The 20,410-nt window shown below is 35.8% G+C and overlaps 1 protein-coding gene and 2 long non-coding RNA genes across 18 annotated transcripts; 2 read left to right on the top strand and 1 right to left on the bottom strand.

Annotated features, from left to right (window-relative positions):
• Positions 1-6,206: 6,206 nt before the first annotated feature.
• LOC120321461 lies at positions 6,207-16,686 on the top strand. 2 transcript variants are annotated; one of them, XR_005561080.2, is made up of 3 exons: positions 6,207-6,265; positions 11,949-12,097; positions 12,176-16,686. It is a non-coding gene; the product is annotated as an uncharacterized LOC120321461 (long non-coding RNA). The 2 variants fall into 2 exon arrangements; XR_005561079.2 differs by having other exon boundaries at positions 6,223-6,265; positions 11,706-12,097.
• Positions 13,036-16,903, bottom strand: LOC26535759 (homeobox protein vex1). Of its 15 annotated transcripts, XR_005561067.2 has the most exons (5): positions 14,625-14,846; positions 14,425-14,517; positions 14,252-14,255; positions 13,715-14,181; positions 13,455-13,652 (listed from the first exon to the last, which is right to left on the bottom strand). XR_005561067.2 is itself a non-coding variant. In XM_039373979.2 (3 exons), exons 1-3 carry the CDS (start codon positions 16,901-16,903, stop codon positions 13,046-13,048), a joined length of 711 nt encoding a protein of 236 aa, XP_039229913.1. In that variant the 3' UTR covers positions 13,036-13,045. The 15 variants fall into 15 exon arrangements, 1 of the variants encoding a protein (XP_039229913.1); XR_005561074.2 differs by lacking the exons at positions 14,252-14,255; positions 14,425-14,517; positions 14,625-14,846 and adding exons at positions 15,793-15,927; positions 16,729-16,866 and having other exon boundaries at positions 13,715-14,070; XR_005561077.2 differs by lacking the exons at positions 14,252-14,255; positions 14,425-14,517; positions 14,625-14,846 and adding exons at positions 15,878-15,927; positions 16,729-16,866 and having other exon boundaries at positions 13,715-14,070.
• A 238-nt stretch (positions 16,904-17,141) lies between these two features.
• Positions 17,142-20,057, top strand: LOC120321462. Its single transcript, XR_005561082.1, has 2 exons — positions 17,142-17,794; positions 19,491-20,057. It is a non-coding gene; the product is annotated as an uncharacterized LOC120321462 (long non-coding RNA).
• The last annotated feature ends 353 nt before the right edge of the window (positions 20,058-20,410 follow it).

Raw genomic sequence — 20,410 nt, 5'->3', positions numbered from 1 at the left:
TTGCTTGCATCCGATTTGCTACCTTTTTTATGGAGAGGGATCACAAAGGACTCCTTCCATATTTGGAGGAACTGTGTAGATTCTTGAGATAAGTTAAACAGTTTTAGTAGAGGTTTGCACAAGGCTTCCGCACAGAATCTAAGCACACAGCCAGGAATTCCGTCGGGACCTGGCGAATAGACAGGCTTAACTCGCAGAAGATCATAAAGCAGTGAGCTTTCGTTTAAAGTGGGACAGAATATTAAATTTGACTTTGATACCGCGTAAGAGTAAGGTCGTTCGGAATGAGGTAACGTAGAATATGTGGTTTGAAAAAACTTGGCAAATAGATCGGCTATTGCCTGATCCGATGTTACCGAAGTATTTTCAAAAAATAGCGAGGAAGGGTAACTAGTTGTTTTGCGCTTAGTTTTAACGAAATTATAAAACTCTTTGGGATCCTGTGCGAACTGGAACTTACAACGGTTTAAATAATTCTTATAACACTGAGCATTAAGCACGGTAAAATTTAACCGAGCACTTACATATTTAGAAAATATAGATTGAGAACCGGTATTTTTAAATTTTATATAAAGTCTGGACTTAACATTTTTTAGGTGTGTCAACTCTTTATTAAGCCAAGGAGGTTTGTTAGAAGTATACGGATAGTACATCGGAACACAAGAGTTGAAAAATGATTTAATTGCAGTATAAAAAATATCTATGGCATCGGCCATTATGTTGCAAGAATATAGAGCGGACCAATTAAAGCCAGATATAAAAAGATTTAACCTCTGAAAGTTTGCCTTACGAAAACAATGAATTCGTTTGGTTGACTTTTCTGGCCTCTCTTTTATTACGGTACCTGTGTCAATTGTCACCTCCAAAAGTTGGATGGTATGGATCTTCTGGTTGACTAAGAGGTGCTACTCTAGTCAGAAACACACTTTCAGGACTTGTGTAGTAAGCTAACTAATAGTCTTTCCTTTGCATCCCATGTTATTTTTAATCTTAGCTTCAAACTCTTGAAAGATGAGATGTCCCTAGCATAAGAAAAGTTAAATTTTTCCACTTTTATGTTGTCGGCTTTTGTTTTGTCTTGTATATAAGACAGTACATCAGATGATGTTTGATCAGGGGAAAGCCGCGAAACAAGCCGCGGCGCATTCCCCTTAGGCAGCCTACCACCAGCGGCTTTCTTGCGCTTTGGAGATTCTTCTAATAGTTTGAGGCTATTAAATTGTGAATCAAGCGCAGAAAGAAGATCATCAGCTCGACGAAAACTATCTCTAGCCACGCCAAAACTGCTGATCAGTCCTTTCAAGCCACCTTTAGTTTGGCGCATAAAGAGTTGCATTTCATTCGCAACTCCTAGGCAAGTATCACAACAGTATTTAAGATTAGGGCCTTTAGCTAGGTCATCACTTGTTCGGCCGTTAAAACCAGCGCACTTAGTGTGCACCATTCTATCACATAGCCAACATGTCATTTTTGACTGATCAGGCTTTATTACCTGACGGCATTTGTTATGGAAGCAGACAACATTGGTTTCCATGTTTAATTGGGTTTTGACCACTGTACCAAAAGACAAAATCAGAAAATGTACCGCAAGAGCGCAGTGTGCACTTTAAGATTTTGTGTGGGAGAGCGAGAGAGCGGGTGCACCGTGCAGTTAAGTACAGAAACAACACCAAACAGCACTACGGACAACGTACGAAAAAGAGAGTAAACAAAACGCAAAGACAGAAAGAAAACAGATTGAATTATTTTTTTAAAATAATGCACATATCACAAAACATTCACTCGCGAAATTGAATTATTAAATAATTTGTTAAATTCCACCGCTGGATTTAGCAAAACAAAAATAAATTCGGAGCGCAGAAAAAAAAACACGACCGTTCGCTTTGAAGCTCTCCTCGTATTTGATATATAACCATTTATTTGAAATTCGTACTTGTTTGTAAGATGTGTTTCAGAAAGAAGCATGACATCGATATGTTTGTCCTAGAGAAATTGAGCCATTTCAAGCTTGTGTCGCGAAACGCCGTTGGTTTTCCATAGAGTTATACGTAAGGGTGCCATTGATTGTTTTGACTGATGCGATACCAGCATCTGTATCAATAGATCCTGATTACGTATAAGATTTTCCATGGTTGTACTCATAACTGTCATGAATTCGGTCATGCTTTGTTGCAAGTTAAAGATCATTGTTTCAATATTGCCTTGTGGCTGTCCTGTTGGCTGATCAGCATTTACCTTGTTTTGTTTAGCGAGTGGGAATGGAGTTGTAGGATTTGTAGATCCAAGCCCTGACTTAAGCGCACTTGAAAATGTTACGTTTCTGTTGGTCAGACTATTTAAGTGGACAAGGTGTATGTTTTGAGGGTGTAATTGTGCTCGGCGTGCTTTGCCCACGCATAATAGTCACTTTTTGGTGTTACCTCCGCAGTTACTACACTTTTTCATGCCGGGATCAGCTTTGTTTGATGGGCAGCTAACAGAGCTGTGAAGCTCACCACAAGCTACACATAAAATGCGAAGGGTACAATAAGTTTTTGTATGTCCATATTCTTGGCAATTTGCACACTGCACGGGTCCTTTGCGCTTATGCGGCTCTTCAACAGAGATTCTACGGTGTAAGAGATATTGCAGCTTATAAATGGGGTAACTCTAATTTTTTTTAATGCCCAAGAGTCTGGTTCAAGTTCGACCTTGAAAAAAGGTTGTTGCTTTTTATCTTTGTTAAACATGTTGATAACTGATCTCAGCTTAAAACCTTGTTCTCTTAGGGCTGCTGACATTTCCTCAGTATTTATTTTAGGCTCAAGACCTTTAATAACTATTTGTAGTCCCTTGCTGTTTTTTAGCTGGTACGTATTAAAGTTTTTCTTGGCATCGTTGAGGTATTTGGTAAGCGCTCAGAAGTTTTCTTCCGTTTTGACTTTGACTTAGGGGAATTATGTGGAAAGTGTCTTTCCTAAATAAGGTTCATTATTTTGTTTACGAGGGCCTTGGACCTTTTTTCTGATGTACATTGGAGGCGGCTTACGGTATTTTAGAAACAGAGCGTCTGCTCAGTTAGAGTTACTTTATTCGAATGTTTCTTATGCGCTCAACTTGGGCTGAGCTGACCCGTATATATAGTACTTATTATTATATACATATAGTTCCATATACATATACATATGTATGCAGAAGGCATGCATATGTCATGTATGGTCTGACCACTTGAGCTGCAAAGTGCATGCTCAGCATTCCCACGCTCCGCGATCGGCTTATGTATAAGCGTTAAATCATATTACTTGAGCGCTGGAACACTGTAATTGTTGGTGATTTTTTGGGTACCTGAACGTTATGTTTATTATGACAAAGTGTCACAATGTTTTGAAGATAAGTTGCACCCATTAACTTAGTATATTTATAGGGTAGATATGCTACACCTCCCTTTTAAAAGAAATGACGTAATACATGTAGTCATTTAGTTCTCAATATTAATATTTTTAAAAATTAATTAAATTTTTTTTTTTTAAATGATATTGATTTTTCTTATTAATTATTAGCAATGTTTTGTCTCAAAGCATTTTTGTGTAATGACAGAATATAAAAAAATTTATGTTGAAATACGTTTTTTTTTTGTTTTATTTTTAACTTTCTTAGAAGGAAAAAGAATTTTTTTTGTTTTGCTTTTTTTTTTTGTGGTTGATCAGACCTTTTCTTAAGTGAAATGAAACGTTTCATTGATTATATATTTTTAGTCTATCCTTATGTACTTTTTGTTTCTTTTGCTTTGTATCTCTAATTACTATGTTATCTCTGTCTTCTATGGTTTCTACAGTATAAGGACCTTAATATACTGGATCTAACTTATGACCCGTTTCGTTCCTTAGTATAACATTATCTCCTATTTTTAATTGAAAATCTGAAGTTTTCTTATCATAAAGTTGTTTTCTATAAGACTTCGCTTTTTATAACATAAGTCTAGCTCTTTTATATGCTATTTCTAATCTAAATTTTATTTCCTTAGAGTAATCTTCTACATTATACAGTGGTTCTATTCTATCTGTTTTATTAAATTTTGCGAACTGCCTTGGTAATCTTCCAAAGACTAGTTCATATGGACAGTAATCATGCATGACTGATGGTGTTGTGTTGAAACAATATGTAAAATATTGTATCCAAACGTCCCAATCAGTTTTATCTGCAGAGATGTATGAACGAATGTATTCATTGAATGTTCTATGACTTTGTTCTATTGTCCCTAAAGTTTGGTGATGATATGCGGTAGATGTTAGGTTTTCTATCTTCAGGTATTTGCACATATCTAAAATTACTTTATTTTTATAGTCGGTACCCATGTCCGAAATGAACGTCTTCATTGGACCGTACTTTAGTATAAAATTTTTGCGCGTTTGTTTGCAACCGGTATGGTTACTAGATACTTTGTTGCCATATCCTGATTTCGGTAGTGGACCGAATCCACTATCACTATATCAAAAGCATTTGTTGGGATTTCTGTGTGAGTTATTGGGGTCTTTGTATTTGTCGTTGTTTTCGACATTTGGCATTTATGACATCTACGTATGTACTCTTTTATATGACGAGTCATATTTTTCCAATAATAGTGTCTTTTTATTTTCGCTAGCGTTCTTGTAATGCCTGCATGACCTCCTTGAATTGGATCGTCATGATATGTAGACAGTATTGATTGTATCTATTTTTCAGTTTTTATAATGGTCCCCGGCTGGAGTAGCGCTACTCTTAATGATTTTAATTTTATATTGCCCGTATTTTTGAAATTATCTATTGAAATGGTTTCAACGATTTTTTCACTCGGTGCCAATTTGAGTTGGCTGATTTTTAGTATACCGTCTTGCATTTCAAGCCTTTGGAAGAACTGACCTAAATCAAAAATTCCATTGGTATATAAATCGTCAACATCAATTCTTGCAATAACTTTATTTCCTCGTTTTAGTAAACAAATATATTCAGTTATTCGCAAGGTCACTACTTTTCGTACTTCATCATTTGTTATACCTTCGTGTACGTTGGGCTTAGATACATTTTGGATACTTTGCCTAGGCAATAGTTCCTTATTTGTTACTGTACAGTTTTTGTCTTGTCTACTTTGTTGCCTGGTAGTGACTTTCAGGACTTTATGTTGAATGTCTTTGAGTTCTGTTATATTTATACGCGAGAGTGCGTCTGCTACAAAATTATCTTTCCCCTTTAGGTATTGTACTGTGAAGTCGTATTCTTCAAGCTCTAACCGCATGCGAGTTAATTTAGAACTGGGATTAGTCATAGAAAATAGGTACGTTAAAGGTCTCCGTTTTAATGGTGAAATGTTTGCCATAAATATATGGTCTAAAAGGGGTAATTTCCCAATGAATTTCCGCTAGTTCTTGTTCCGTTGTACTCTTATTGCTTTCTCCTTTTGTAAATGAACGTGATGCATAAGCTATTGGGAGCTGAATCCCGTTACGGTTCTGAGTTAGAACCGCTCCGCAAGCTTGTTTACTAGCATCCGTTATAATGGAAAATTCTTTGCGAAAATCGGGATATTGTTATTATGCATTATTATGCATAAGATTTTCTTTAAGGTATTCGAATACGTTCTGGCATTCGCTTGACCATTCAAAAGGCACATTCATTTTACATAATCTAGTTATGTGCCGTGAATAGTCGGCGAAGTTCCTTATAAATCGACGATAATAGTTGCAGAATGCTACAAATCGTCTTGCGCTGTCCACATCATGAGGGACAGGATAATTTTTGATGACGTCATATTTCTTGTCATCTGGCAATACTTCTTTGTCTGTGCATTTGTTACCTAGGAATGTCACTTCGTGAAACACAAACAGTTCTGGATGCAACTTTAGGTTAGGTAAAAACGTCAAGTTTAAGTTAAGTTAAGTTTTTAATCATTTTAAACATCCTATCACCATTAAGTCATTCATATAAAAGAATGCCTGAGAGGGTTCCTAACCCGAGAATGATATAGTCATCATCCTCTGAAATGAATTTGGTGCTATTTTAAGACCAAATGGTAATCGCGAGAAACGATATGAGCCATTGCTCGTTGAAAACGATGTTATATTCCTTGAGATTTCCTCAAGTTCTATTTGGTGGAAACCTGACATCAAGTCAAGGCATGAAAAGTATTTAGCTCGACCTAGTTGATCTAAAATGTCATCAATTCTAGGGAGTGGAAATTTGTCAGAAATTAGTTTTTTATTTATTTGACGATAGTCAATTACTAATCGCCATTTCTTCTCTTGTGAATTTGGTAATGATTTTTTCGGAACTAACAAGAGTGGGCTGTTATACTCAGATACAGACGGTTCGACGATTTTGTCGCTAATTAATTTCCCTACTTGTTTTTGAATTTCTTCAACTGGCTATGCGGGCTTCTGTAGTTTTTTATATAAATGGGTTCATCATCTTTAAGTCTTAATGTTTGTTTATAAAAATTGTTTGTTGATATTGGTTCGGTTTCCAGTCCGAACACATCACTATACTGTGTGCACTATACTTGTTCGCTTCTATTTTTAGTGTTGGTATTATGAATGTCATAATCTTTTAAATTTTCATATTGGATTTTGTTTACTTTGACCAATTGGTCGAAATTAGTTGTATTTAGAAGTCGAATGTATAAATGTTTGGATGCTGCTATTGTATTTGCAACATACATCCCATTGTGTATTTCTAGATTAGGAACAAATATGTAATCATTTACAGCATTAATGTCTTTTTTCCGAATAACTTGTGATCTGGCTGGCAGAATAACTGTATTGTTGCCAGCGCTATATGTTATCGGAACATATATTGGATAATTTAAATTTTGGGGTCTAATTATAAACCAGTCTTCACTTGGTTTGAAATCTAGTTGACAATTGAATTTCCTTATTAAATCAATGCCTATTATTCCATCACATGGTATTGCAAAATTTGGGTCTACCAAGTGAAATTCATGTGGAATAATATATTTTGTTGATTGGAGTTCTATTGAGGTTGTTCCTCGAGACTTTATCACACCTTGGCCTATGCCTTCGATATTTATTATTACACCCGTTACTCGTAGAGTAAAAGGGTATACTAGATTCGTTGAAAAGTATGTAACAGGCAGAAGGAAGTGTTTCCGACCATATAAAGTATATATAGGATCAATAGCCGAGTCGATCTGGCCATGTCCGTCCGTCTGTCCGTCTGTCCGTCCGTATGAACGTCGAGATCTCAGAAACTATAAAAGCTAGAAAGTTGAGATTCAGCATGCAGATTCCAAAAACATAGACGCAGCGCAAGTTTGTCGATTCATGTTGCCACGCCCACTCTAACGCCCACAAACCGCCCAAAACTGCCACGCCCACACTTTTAAAAAATGTTTTGATATTTTTTCATTTTTGTATTGGTCTTCTAAATTTCTATCGATTTACCAAAAAACCCTTTTTCACGCCCACTCTAACGCCCACAAACCGCCCAAAGCTGCTACTCCCACACTTTTGAAAAATGTTTTGATATTTTTTCATTTTTGTATTAGTTTTTTAAATTTCTATCGATTTGCCAAAAAACTTTCTGCCACGCCCACTATAACGCCTACAAACCGCCGAAAACTGTGTTTAAGACTCTCCTTCTCCCTTCCACTAGCTGAGTAACGGGTATCAGATAGTCGGGGAACTCGACTATAGCGTTCTCTCTTGTTTTTTCTGTTTGAATTTGGAAGTTATCAGAATTTACCTTCAAAAGTGAGATATCTGCACCAGTATCAATGAAAAATGTTAGTTTATTTTCAGTTGAATGATTATGGAAAGTTACGAATATATTAAGACTATAATTGATGGAATGAACTTGAACATTTATTGGTTGTTTCCTAAAGGGTTCTGTGAGTTTTCCGACGTATTTTGCGTGATTCTCACATTGCTATTATTATTATTATTACCCTGGTAGTAGTTTCCGCGGCCTCTCCCTTGGTTTTGGCCTCTTCTACCTCCACGGTTATTAAAGTTTGTGGGAACCCGTGCGAGAGAGCGGCCAGCCAAACAGTGAGAGAGACCATTGCTCTCTCAGGAAAGCCGATAATGAGTATTATTAACTTGATCACCGGCAGATACCTACGCGTGTTATTGTGTTCGAAAATAAGTGAATAAACAAGCAGTTACAAATAAAGTTCTACTGAAGTGAAATTGGTTGCATTTATGCGGGTTGTTACAAAGTTATTATTGTTGTTGTTATTGCTGCCTCGGTTGTAATTGCTGTGGTAGTTATTTCATGCACGATTATGACCTCGGACTCCTCTATTATTATTACTTGCACCTCGTCGATAATAGAGTACAGTGTTACTCTGACTCCGATTTTATAACTGTTTACAAATTTTGAGATGGCGTCATTCATGTTTGGAGCAATTCTGTGCCACAGCTTTTACAGCTGTGGTAGTGCTGTATTTATTCGCTAAAGACTGGCTGAGACCTTCACTGATATAGGCACCGTCAAGGGCCTTTGTCAGTTTCTCCACCTCTTGGGTGTATTGGTTGGCCGTTTTATTTCTCTGTTGTAGATTGAGAAGCTTAACAGATATCACTTCTACCGATTCTCCTTTTACTGCACTTGACAGTTGTGTAATGATTGCAGCAATTGTCTGCTCATAACTTATAAGGTTTCTTACATGGCCTTTTAGTTTAGTTTTTATTAGGCTTATCGCAGTCGTTTCATGTGTGCTCTTTAAGCTGTCTAATAGACCTAGAGCATCCTAAAAACTTTGTAGATTTTCTGGTTTACCATCAAACTCTGCTATCTGAGATGTAGCTAGCCTGATAAAGTCTGTCACTGTCTGTGCCATTTCAGAAATTGTTATTGTTTCGGATTTAAATTCAATTCGGTCGCTTCCTTCTAGTGTTTCAACGTCACTATCGGACTCAGCGCCGCCTGATTGTACAGATTCGTCTAGTTCTTTGAACTGGTCTGGGTTGAGTTCAACCAATTGACTTAGACTTTCTGGTACATCTATCAGAATATGTCTTCTTTTTCTGATATTATTTAATCTTGTGTTTAGGGATTTTATAACCCCCAAACGTTTGTTATTATGTTCAGATGTGAGTCTACTTCCATATTTATTTACTAATGTAACTATATTATAATATTCTCCTACAACTATCTCTATATGATTTTTCAAAGTTTCGGATTTTATTACTGCAAATCTATTGATACATTTATGAGACTTATCAAACCTGTAGCGAAACCTGTATCGCTATTTCGCTCCATTCCATGCTTGTCGTAAAAAAAAAGATTTTATGAAGCTTTCTTCTACTCTATTTTTTGTTCAATCTGGTCTAAACGATTTGCCCTATTCATATAACGTTTTTTGATGATTTTGTTATGCTTAACATAAATTGTAAGCAGAAATTGTAGAATTAGCACTATTGTAATGATCAGCAATAAGATCCACAACGCATTTATATCGTCTATGTGATCTATAATTTTTACGTTATTAACTACGTTGGCAATATTGTCTTTTGCCTCACTAGAATCGCTAAGCCATCTCTTTTTTTTGTTTATATTCAATGAAACGTTTTTTGAAGGAAAAAGTGAGATTTTCTATTTATGAGTTTTTCTCATCATTTCTATTTCTATATTTTCTTCTTCTAGGAAATCAAAAATAAAAATTTATACGTTTAAGAATTAAGAATTGTTATATTTTGTCATTTACGACGTGGAAATATTAGTTGTTAATAAATGTGATTGCTCACATATTTGTTTACAATAATAAAAAAAATTGTCCAACCGCATTGTTAGTAAAATGCCTAACAGATATTAGTGTTTTTCAAGCAGCGGTTTCCCGCATCGGCTTGGAATTAGAAATTAAAACTAAGGCAAATTGGGTCATTGGCATTTATTTATGCAGCGAAAGCTTGTTTTCAATGTTTTCCAGACGCTCTTTGTAGCGTTGCCGGGATGTCTCGTCTCTGGCCAACTGGGTCATTTCCTTGACCAGTCGGCGTTGTTGTAGTAGCTTTACCCTTTTTCCGGAGCGTTTGTGCTTCTTTGGTTCCTTCCTTTCCTGCCTTGCCCGGTACTCAGCTATTGTGAGTGGGAGTGGTCCATCTGCAGGGTTTTGCTGCCGAGCTTCTTCTAATGTTGGCAAGTCCCTTTGTATCGTGGGCTGCGCGTTTAAAAATTGTGCCACCTCTGCCATCAATTGTTGCGTGTTGTTGTTATTAGTTTTGCACAAATTTTATCGGTGGTTTGGTTGGCAAGGTGGCAAGGCATTTGTTGTCAGACGGAGGCGAGACTTAGTCTTATGTCCTGATGTCCTGACGTCCTGAGATCCTAAAGTCCTGACGTCCTGTCACGGTCGCCATATGATGTTCGCAAGGATCCCAAAGAAGGTTCAGTATTTTAGAGTCAGAGCGTCTGCTCAGTTAGAGTTACTTTAATCGAATGTTTCTTATGCGCTCAACTTGGGCTGAGCTGACCCGTATATACGAGTATAGTACTTATTATTATATACATATAGTTCCATATACATATACATATGTATGCAGAAGGCATGCATATGTCATGTATGGTCTGACCACTTGAAAAATTCCATAATTTAAATATTCGTATGGCCGTGAATATTATATTTTATTCCCGATTTTAATCGCATCATTTATTGTAGACCATTTATATTTACGTTATGTGTCCATTGCTTAGTTTAAAAGATTTATTTCCTTTTAGATTTTAATAAAATTGTATAATGTTTTAAGGGAGTTTAAAAAGGCCGCAACCAGCTTTGCCTTGTAATGTAGGGTAGCACTTGCAAAAGGGGTCGCACAGGATATTAAGCGCTGTGGGTAGGATAGACCATTGGTAGATGGACAAGAGACGAGCCTCTAGAACATCAGAGAAGGGGAGAGAGGGGTTCAGACAAAGATTAAAATATTTTTTCCTGCAGCATTTATTTATTTGTGTGTGTGTTTCTCTATCACGGTTAAAGCTTGTTGTTGCACGCAATTACCTTTAGTTAAAATTATGCATAGGCATTCCGATATCTGAGCAAGACCATTCATGTTATGTGAAGATGGCATCTGTGTGAAGATTATTTTTGAAGCCCTGTATTACCAAGGAAGTCAACTCCAAGAGATTAGTGATTGTTTATATATTTTTCATATCGCAAAATCGACTTCTCATGTATAGCCGACAATTTAGAGAATCCTCTGTAACTGCATCTGAGTTGTTAACTTATTTATGAAGAGGGATGCCATTCTGATCCTTGCATATAGGAGGGAACTGCAAAGGTTCCAGAGATGAGGTAAACAATTTCAGTACAGGCTTGTACAGGGCTTCCTGACAGAAGCCTCACATCCCAGCCGGGATGGGACTAGTCGAGAACTGGCGAATAGACTTGCTTAACACGCTTGTAACACTGAGCATTAGGGGAGGAACTACCTTTACAGTTACTCTTAGCGTAAAAGGGTAAACTAGATTCGTTGAAATGTATGTAAGGTAGTAAGAGTCCGACCATATAAAGTACATACATATATACTTGATCAGGATCAATAGCCGACTCGATCAGCCCATGTCCGTCTGCCCGTACGTATGAACGTCGAGATCTCAGGAACTATAGAAGCTAGATAGTTAAGCTTCAGCATGCAGATTCCAGAGAGAGACTGCATCGCCCACTCTAACGCCCGCAAACCGCCCAAAAATGTTACGCCCATACTTTTAAACATTTTTTTTTTATATTTTTTTAGTCTTGTAAATTTTGATCTATTTGCCAAATAACTTTTTGCCACGCCCACAAACTACCAAAAACTGCTACCAAACTTCCAAAAAACGCACATTTGAATGCTCTCCATGGAGAAGTGCAACCCGACCATTGTCGGGTCCATTCATCCATTCATAGTTGGACACCGGTCTTTACACACTTTTTATCAGCCGAACAGGACTGGTTCAGCACATGCATAACGACTGTGATACTACTTTCATCGCGGCAGATAAGTCCCTTCAGCTGTGGACCAAGGTCTTCCGCCAAGAAGTCAATGACGTGGTGATTTTAGAACTCACGTAGCAGCAGATTCAGTAGCCCTTCAAACCTCCGCACACCCTCAATTTGGAAGGACTTTGAGAGGCAAATGTCAAAGCGGTAAAACTAACCTTCATTATTCCTTTCAAGGAAACCCAATGACTTACAATCATATACAAACTGTTCTCGTCCAAATAGAAGCATACCTCTATTTCAGACCATTATGTCCTTCACCTGCAGACAAGGATGATATGCAGGCTCTAACTCCTGCAGCTTTTCTCATCCGAGACTCGATGACAGGAAGGGTTTGACAGCGGATAGTAGGACGCATCACTGAGCTTAACCCTGGTCTAGATGGCATAGTTTGGCATATGGCATAAATGTCGCTTACCCACACCAAACTATACTGCAGTTGCTTAAAATAAAAATTGGTCAACACGCACTATGATCGCAGACAGCCATAGCAAACCCTTCATTCGTAAGCAAGGATGGCTAGTACTGGACCCAGTATTGGGGCGGCATGTACTGGCGATTGTTCACCTTTACAATGAATCATCTGTCAGCTCATGAAGGAGGAAGAAAATATCTAACAGCTGGTAGCACATAGTTAGTGTTCATCACATAAATGGAATACCATTGTTTTCGCTTTTAAGTGTTCACCTTGTTTCATCGTGTTTCACATTGTGAAATTTTTAGTTTGCACCCACTAGCTGAGTAACGGATATCTGGTAGCCGAGGAACTCGACTATATCATTTTCTCTTGTTAAATCTGATTTTGTTATTTGATTTAATTGATATCTGTATATTCGATTATTTACTATGTATTTGCCACCTGTCCATAGGTACTTTTCGTGTGATTTTTTCAAATTGAATTCCATTTTTTTGAAAATGGCAGTGTGGAAGTTAAAGATAAACTGCAGAACGGAATGTTTAGCTGAGTTGAAAAAAAGTTGCACAAAACAAGCTGTAAAATATTAATAGATATTCAGCGCCAGACGAATATCACAACATGGTTTTGTCCCATACAAAACTAGAAGAGAATAAAAAGAAGATAATTATTTGCTTTCATTATTTTATTTCAGATTTAATAATTTGTAAATGGGTTTTAGTATAGTCATAGTTTGTATTTGGAATAAAAGTTGTAATGGGAATGGTAGGTATCCATAGTCCATGTCTGTGTGCTATTTTCAACCGCGAAGTCAACTGTTTCTTCCATTTTGTCCGACGATTTTGAAACCATGTTTTTACTTGAACTTCCGTCAAGGATAATGACTTTGACAGTTCAACGCGTTTGCTGACGCTAAGATATTTGTCTAAATGAAACTCATTTTCAAGACGTTCCAGCTGTGAGGCACTATAGGCTTGACGAGGCTTTCTGTCAGTAAATTTCTTTCTCATTTGTTTTTCTTTGGAACAAAAAACGGGTATTTTTAAAGTGTAATGTGAAGATTATAATTATTTAAATCAAAAACAATACCTTGGAAGTTTGTAGAGTTGGTTATGTAAGAGTGAAAAATATTGTCTGTTGGCCATATAAAGCGCGAGACAGTGCTGTCATCAAATGTAAAGGGAATCTGGAGGGGGTGTCCGTGGCATAAATCAAAATTTGTAAATTGGGTTTTTTTATTTTGAACTCTCTGAGGAAAGCTAAATTCATACAGTTTCGGTACATCGCCTGAAATATGAAAATTCTTCATTATTTTTAAATAAATTTTAGACGTTTTGTATTTATTGGACCTTATTTGAGTCCTGTTTGATACGCAGCTCATCAATATTTTCGAACTTACTAGTACCGAAAGTGAGTGGTTCGATTCGTCGACGATAATGAAGTTTTTATAAACCGAGAGAGGACGATTTAGTTGAGTACTCAGATAATGTCGGTTACGCTAATAAAAACTTTTGACATTTAAATGAATTTTAAAAAGCAACATTTTTAAAACCTTTAAGGGCGTTAAAAACATTTTTGCTATGTGTTATTTTGTGGGCGTAGCCGTGGTCTTGGGGTAAATGTTTTTGTCACAAAACTTTAAGCCTTAGATTAAGTATTGTTGTTAGAATATTCGGGTCCTGCCGCTGTGCTCTCTTCGCTTTCCCTATTTGGAGGTTGAATGCAGAGTCAGTTGAGTATGCGTTAATTTCAATCGGAAGTAAATGGTATCTGATAGTCGAGGAACTCTGCTTGGCGTTCTCTCTTGTTTTTTTAACTGTCGTGAGTCAGATTGAAAGATATTTTTTTGTCACAGATAATATATAGAATATGAACAATAAGCTCACTTAGCTGTAACAGCAGGACAACAGGTATGACAGTACATAAAGCAAAGAAACAGCACATAAACAGGGGTTCCAAGTAGCCGGATGTATTGCAAAAGATAAGATATCGATCATTCAAAATAAAAGTTTTTGCTAGTGCATGGCGATATAATATTAATTATATAAATAAACTATACCTACTAATATAGTTCATTGTATGGCAAACTCATCTTGCTTTCGTTTTCAAAGCATGAGGTAAAATATCTCGCCTACAATTTCGACTTGCAATACTAAAACGAACGAATAAAAATTAATGACATTTTCAAAACTTGTGGGCGTGATAGTTTTTCGAGGCTTATGATCCTTTTTGTTGGGCGTGCAATCCTTTTAAACATACCAGCAACAACATGGTCAACATAGTCAAACAAACTATTATTTTAGCTTAAAGTAAAAAAAAGGCTCCCAATTCAAAAACTTAATCGCGATGTGTTCTCTTCGAGCTGCGAATTCATCCTTGTCTTCAGTGTGACTACAACTGGAGTTTGTTCATTACAAATTCCTCTATACGATTTAGCTGTTAAGCTTGAGCCCTGCCCAGAAATCACATATAACTAATGAGAATTACCATCAAAAGTGATCAGTCAACAACCAATCAATCTGCCAGATATCTTAATATACTATACATACTATAGTATATCGCAGCTGTATGTGTACAAACACATTGTGCCAAGAAAATAATTTAAACGAATACATAACAAAGAAGTATACATAACATGAGACATTTACGAGAATATAAACTATATTATTGTATTCTTCTATGTATGTATGTTTTTAAGCTATCTTCTTGAATATAGAAAGTAGTATATAAGTCGGGACGGGCTGAATCGATCTAGCATATAAAACATATATAAATGTAGCTGCTATAGTAATATTTGTAAAATAAATGGGGAAACAGTTTTTGATGTTGATTTGTAAATGTTTTAATTCTGTGCACACCAGTTTTTTAATATTTCGGTTTTAATATTATCAAAATCGGGATATATTATTAGTGTTCGTATTCGTTTTTGTCTACAGAAACTGCAAGGGTATAAGGGTATAAGCTATGACTTTCCAAATCTTTATCTTACTGTTGGAATGCTACAGAGCCGACAAAGTGCAAATGTTTGCAACAATTACACAAAAACGTCTCAGGTCTGACTGAGTCTCACTTCAACAATATTCAAAAATGACTCCGATATGACTTGTTTCAGTTATCTTTAAAATTGAAAAAGAAAAATTTTAAATGTCTTCGTCTCATAACTGAGTTAATAGACATTTACAATACTAATACAAAATTAAAACCAAAAAATTTTTCAAAATGTGTGGGCGTAGCAGTTTTGGCCGTCCTGTCGGCGTGGCCACAAAATTTTTTGCCGAGGGTACTACTCTAGAATCTGTATGCTTAAGCTTTTATAGCTCCCAAAACGTTTATGTATACGGACGGACAGATCAACTCGGCTAGTGGTTCTGATCAAGAACATATGTATATATTTTATCGGAAACACTTATTGCTACCATTTAAATACTTTTCACTAAATCGGTAAACCGTTGTACACTAAAAGTAATTGGAATATAAAAAAAATCCACTTCTGAAGAACAAAAACTTCTTACGGCACTATTCGGTTTCACACTACGGAATGTGTAAAAACATTTGTATGTATCTGAAAGCAAAGAGAATAATTAAATCAAAGAAGAAGTAGGTATGACTTCTTTTCAACACGAAAAATGTCCTTTAAATAACCGATTACGCGTTATATATATACAGAAACAAAATCTTGCTGCTTATTCTCTTTTCTCAATTTTTCTTCCGAATAGCTGAAATGTGCAACAGGTTTGCTGAGAAGCTAAAAAAAACAAAAAAAATGTTAAAAAGAGTAATATCCAAATCATCAACTACCCTAAAGATATAGATCACAAGGTTTAAAATATGTAAGAATCTGAAAAATCGATAAAACCCCGTTTAAGCGTTTTTAAAGGTTTTGTAATAATCTGTACACTTTGACATTGATTTTTCCGGCGGTTAAAATCTTTTACGCGTCAACTTAATTTCATTCAACTTGAATTTACATTTCTAGGTCTTTTTAAAGGTCTTAAATATAGGTTATAAACCATACTATTTATGCTAACATAAATCCTTTCATTTCGATATGATTATAGAATGGGTTTTACTTTTAAAATAAAATAAATCTTTCCTTGTAATATATATATTCTGCCTATTGTTAAAAATCAAGGAATGTAATAAAAATTAAAAAAAAAAATTATTTATGTATAATATTATTGATAATAAGAACTTTGAAAGCAAACATTTTATTTAAGTATACAACTTTTTTGTGAGTTATACATATATATACATACTCACATAAACTGTTATTTAAAGATTAGAAAAGCAAATAAAGGACCTTAAGCTTACAGGCATAAAAGGCATCACTATATTTTTTTTATAACCAACTTATTTTTCTTACTTGATATAGCATTTGCATTGTCTATGGATAGGCTATTTAGCGTTAAATCAGCCTCTGCAGTGCTCAAAATGCTGTCAATACTAAACGCGCCGAACTTTTCCTTTTTTTTTATTTTTATACTTTTGCCAATACAAGAACTTAATAGCGATGAGTCTGGTTTCAGCTGCGGATTCATCTTTGTCTTCAGTGTGACTACAACTGGAGTTTAAAATGTTGACTGTAAAAATACAAAAATTCCCCTATACGATTTAGCGGTTTAAGCTCGAGCCCCGCCCAGAATTCACACATCGTTATTCAGATGCCTAACATGTACTAATGAGAATTACCATCAACATGGGCCAGTCAGCAACCAATCAATCTGCTTGCTTAGTTTCTTGAAGTATTATAGTATATATACATATGTACAAAAATATTGTACGCAAACAAATAAATTAATGTGGTAATTTGTCACTTAATTAGGGAGCAATAAGATATTAGGGCAGACACATTACTTTTTCACTTACAATTGCTTCCTGCACACAGGAGTTGACCCTTTTGTACAATAACCAAGAGAGTGATGTTCCTCAACTATCATATACCTGGTACTCAACTAGTGGCAGTGCAAAATGTTTAGAAATTGAGAAATGTCGATCAAATCTGGCAAGAAAAATAATAAAATTTAAAAAAGTCAAAAGTTTTGTCGTGACATCTTTGACCGTTTTGTGGGTGTGACCAATATGTGTTTGGTGTACCGATAAAGATTGGAATAAGAAATAATAAAATGAAAAAAGTCAAAACTTTTTTAAAAGGCGTGGCAGTTTTGTTTTAAAGCTGAGAGAGCTCCATAAGGTCTTAAGAGCAACGTATGGCAAAGTTCAAAGTGCAAATGTGTGCAACACACAGCAGAAATTTAATAGTTTAACTTTTCTAACAACAATAAAACATTTTGGCTTTTCGATTTCAAATAACTATAATATTTTTTTTATATTAATATGAAGAAAAATAGTGGTAAAATGGGTGTAACATTGGTCCGTTGCTTGCTTTGTTTACTTCTGCTATGTGCATGGCTTCCTCCAAATGGTGTAAGGTAATTGATTCTATTCTTATAATCTTTTAACTTCATTGATCTTCTGGTCTCCCAGTATTTGAGGGTTGCTAATGTCTGCTTTTGCCCACTGTATGGCCTGATTCAGATTAAGAATATCCTTTTTAAGCATTTGAATTTGAAACAGTAATGTAGTGCATAGCTAAATTTCTATTGGCCAGAGTGATTTTATTTATTTCGCGAATTAATAAGAATAACCTGGTTGTTAGTAATTAATAATTAAATTAATTTTTTTTTAAATTATTTCAAAATCTTTGCGATCTGGGGATCAAGCCAGCCATTTCCAAGCACTACCTATTAGATCTATATGCCTAATTTTTATAGTCCTGACGTTCAAGCTATTGATAAGATTTTTAGAAATTATAATTTCCTTTGTTATTAGGGGTAGAATTGGGTGGTAAGTTTTTAATTATATTAAGGCTGTGTGGTTAAATTTATCAATGGTATTTTCATATGTCAATATGTCAATAATATGGATCAATCTAAAGATTTGAACCTTTGCTGTTATGTAGTCAGAGTCACAAATGACAAAATATAAATGATTCTCCCGCTTTGTGCTAATACTGTAGTGTTTCTGTTTTTCTTGACACTTTCTTTTGTGTATCTGTCTGACAACATGTTGCCAAATCTTATATTGTTTTGTACGAATATTATTTTACCAGGATAATATTTTTCTCTCTTTCTGCCTGGAGTAGTTTAGGTCAAGTGATACTTTTCTGCCAAAGAATAAATCGAACGGTTTCCTGTTTGTGGTTGAGTGTATTAAAAAACAAGAGAGAAAACTAAAGTCAGGTTCCCCGACTATCTGATACCCGTTACTTTAACACAGACCTTTTTTGCCGAATTGTGGGCGTTAGAGTGGGCGTGGCAAAAAGATTTTTGGCAAACCGAGAAAAAATTTACAATACTAATAAAAAAATTTCAAATTATTTTTCAAAAGTGGGGGCGTGGCAGTTTTGTGCGGTTTGTGGGCGTTACATTTATGTCTGCATTTGGAGTCTCTGGAGTCTGTGTGCTTAATCTCGCTTAATCTTTCTAGCTTTTATAGTTCCTGAGATCTCGACATTCATACGGACGGACTGACGAACATGGCCAAATCGACTAGGCTATTGATATATTATTTAAATATTTTTCATTACAGAATGCATAAGCACATTAGCAGGCCAGCCCACCGGAGAAGGGCTTGCCCCACTGGCAGCACTTGCATGTGTTAAAAAGAACGCAACCAAATTAGGAAAAAATTAATGGGCTAAAAAATAAAAATAAAAGTTGAATTTACCAATTAAATAAATTTTTTACGTTTTTTGGGAGATTTTTCTGGATTTACAGGTGTTTTCCCGAGGAATTCCTCTATTATTCCTCGAGAAAACCAGTGCCTATTTTTCGATATTCCCCAGGAATGATCAAGGAATTCCTCGGGAAAATCCTCGGGAATTCTTCAGCAATTCCTGGGGAATTGCTCGGGAAAAGACCTTGCTTATTTTTCGATATTCCCCAGGAATTCCTCGGTAATTTCAAATTGCTCGCCACGAACGCCTTTTGTATGGAAATTCCTCGCCGATTTTTAATCAAATTCCACGAGATTCCTCGAGGATTCCTGGGTACTCCCTAGAGATTCCCTAGTACTGAAGGGTTATTTGGCTTATTTGGGTGTCTTTCGTATTTTTGTTCTTTGCAGGTTTGGCATTCCTTCGTTTTTTGTATGATTTTAACCTTCATTTGCGGAAAATAAGCTGTTGATTTATAAGGCGATTATCAGGCCAATTTGGACAATTGGCATCCAACTATAGGGTACCGCATCCAGGTCCAACATCCAAATAATCCAGGTTTTCGAGAACAAAACTCTCCGAACCGCCACTAACGTTCACCCTCTACACGACACAAGACAATACACGAGGTTCTCAGCTTCTTCTGGGTGACAAATGAAATTAAAGGCAACAGCAGCCGGTACATGCACAAGCTACAAGACCATTTTAACAACCTGGGCCTCAACCTATTGGGCACCAGTCATCGCACCAGGTGGTTGCTCCGGTCCCACCCTACGGACCTCCCCCGAAACTAGCAGGAAAATCCACGAAATAACAAATCCAAATTGAAACAACAAATGTAAATTGAATGTTTATTAAACAATTAATGTAATCTGAATGTCATAAATGTAATACCCATTGTTAAGTACCGTCAAAAAATGTAGTGATTGTCCGCGAAGAACAGTTTTAAATAAACTCACCATGCTAGGACAAAAAAATGTTGTGGAAAATATACTTTTTTTTAACAGCTGCTGTTTGTTTTCGCTGTTATTGCGGTGTGCTCTCCTATGTTCCGATATAATTGCGTTTTCTTGGTCATTTTCGTCTGTCAGGTCTTAAACTATTTTATTAGAGAATCTGGTTTTTTAATTATTAAAAAAGGATAATTTTCTTTAAGTTTCCCTACGGTTTTCTTGTCGGTAAAAATTCCATTTATGACGGACAGATTTTGCCTTTCTTTTAGAATTTTAATCAAATTTTCTGAATTGAATATTGGTTCTGTAATAGTGCCTCCGATATGTTGGAAAAACAATTTCAAATTTCTAGGACTTTCCTCCCAAAAAAAGCTGTA

This window comes from Drosophila yakuba, chromosome 3L (genome assembly GCF_016746365.2).
Source record: "Drosophila yakuba strain Tai18E2 chromosome 3L, Prin_Dyak_Tai18E2_2.1, whole genome shotgun sequence".
NCBI lineage: Eukaryota > Metazoa > Arthropoda > Insecta > Diptera > Drosophilidae > Drosophila > Drosophila yakuba.
This window is presented reverse-complemented; position numbering and strand designations above follow the sequence as displayed.

Bases quoted from the DNA above. Each gene is read 5' to 3' on its own strand.
- LOC26535759 (XM_039373979.2), bottom strand. From the start codon at position 16,903: ATGAATCCGCAGCTGAAACCAGACTCATCGCTATTAAGTTCTTGTATT. The intron at 13,653-16,728 runs GTAAGAAAAATA...TTCATATTTCAG, and splicing joins CAATGCAAATGCTATATCAA to GCGATGTACCGAAACTGTAT. The intron at 13,384-13,454 runs GTATTGTTTTTG...TTTGTTCCAAAG, and splicing joins CAACTCTACAAACTTCCAAG to AAAAACAAATGAGAAAGAAA.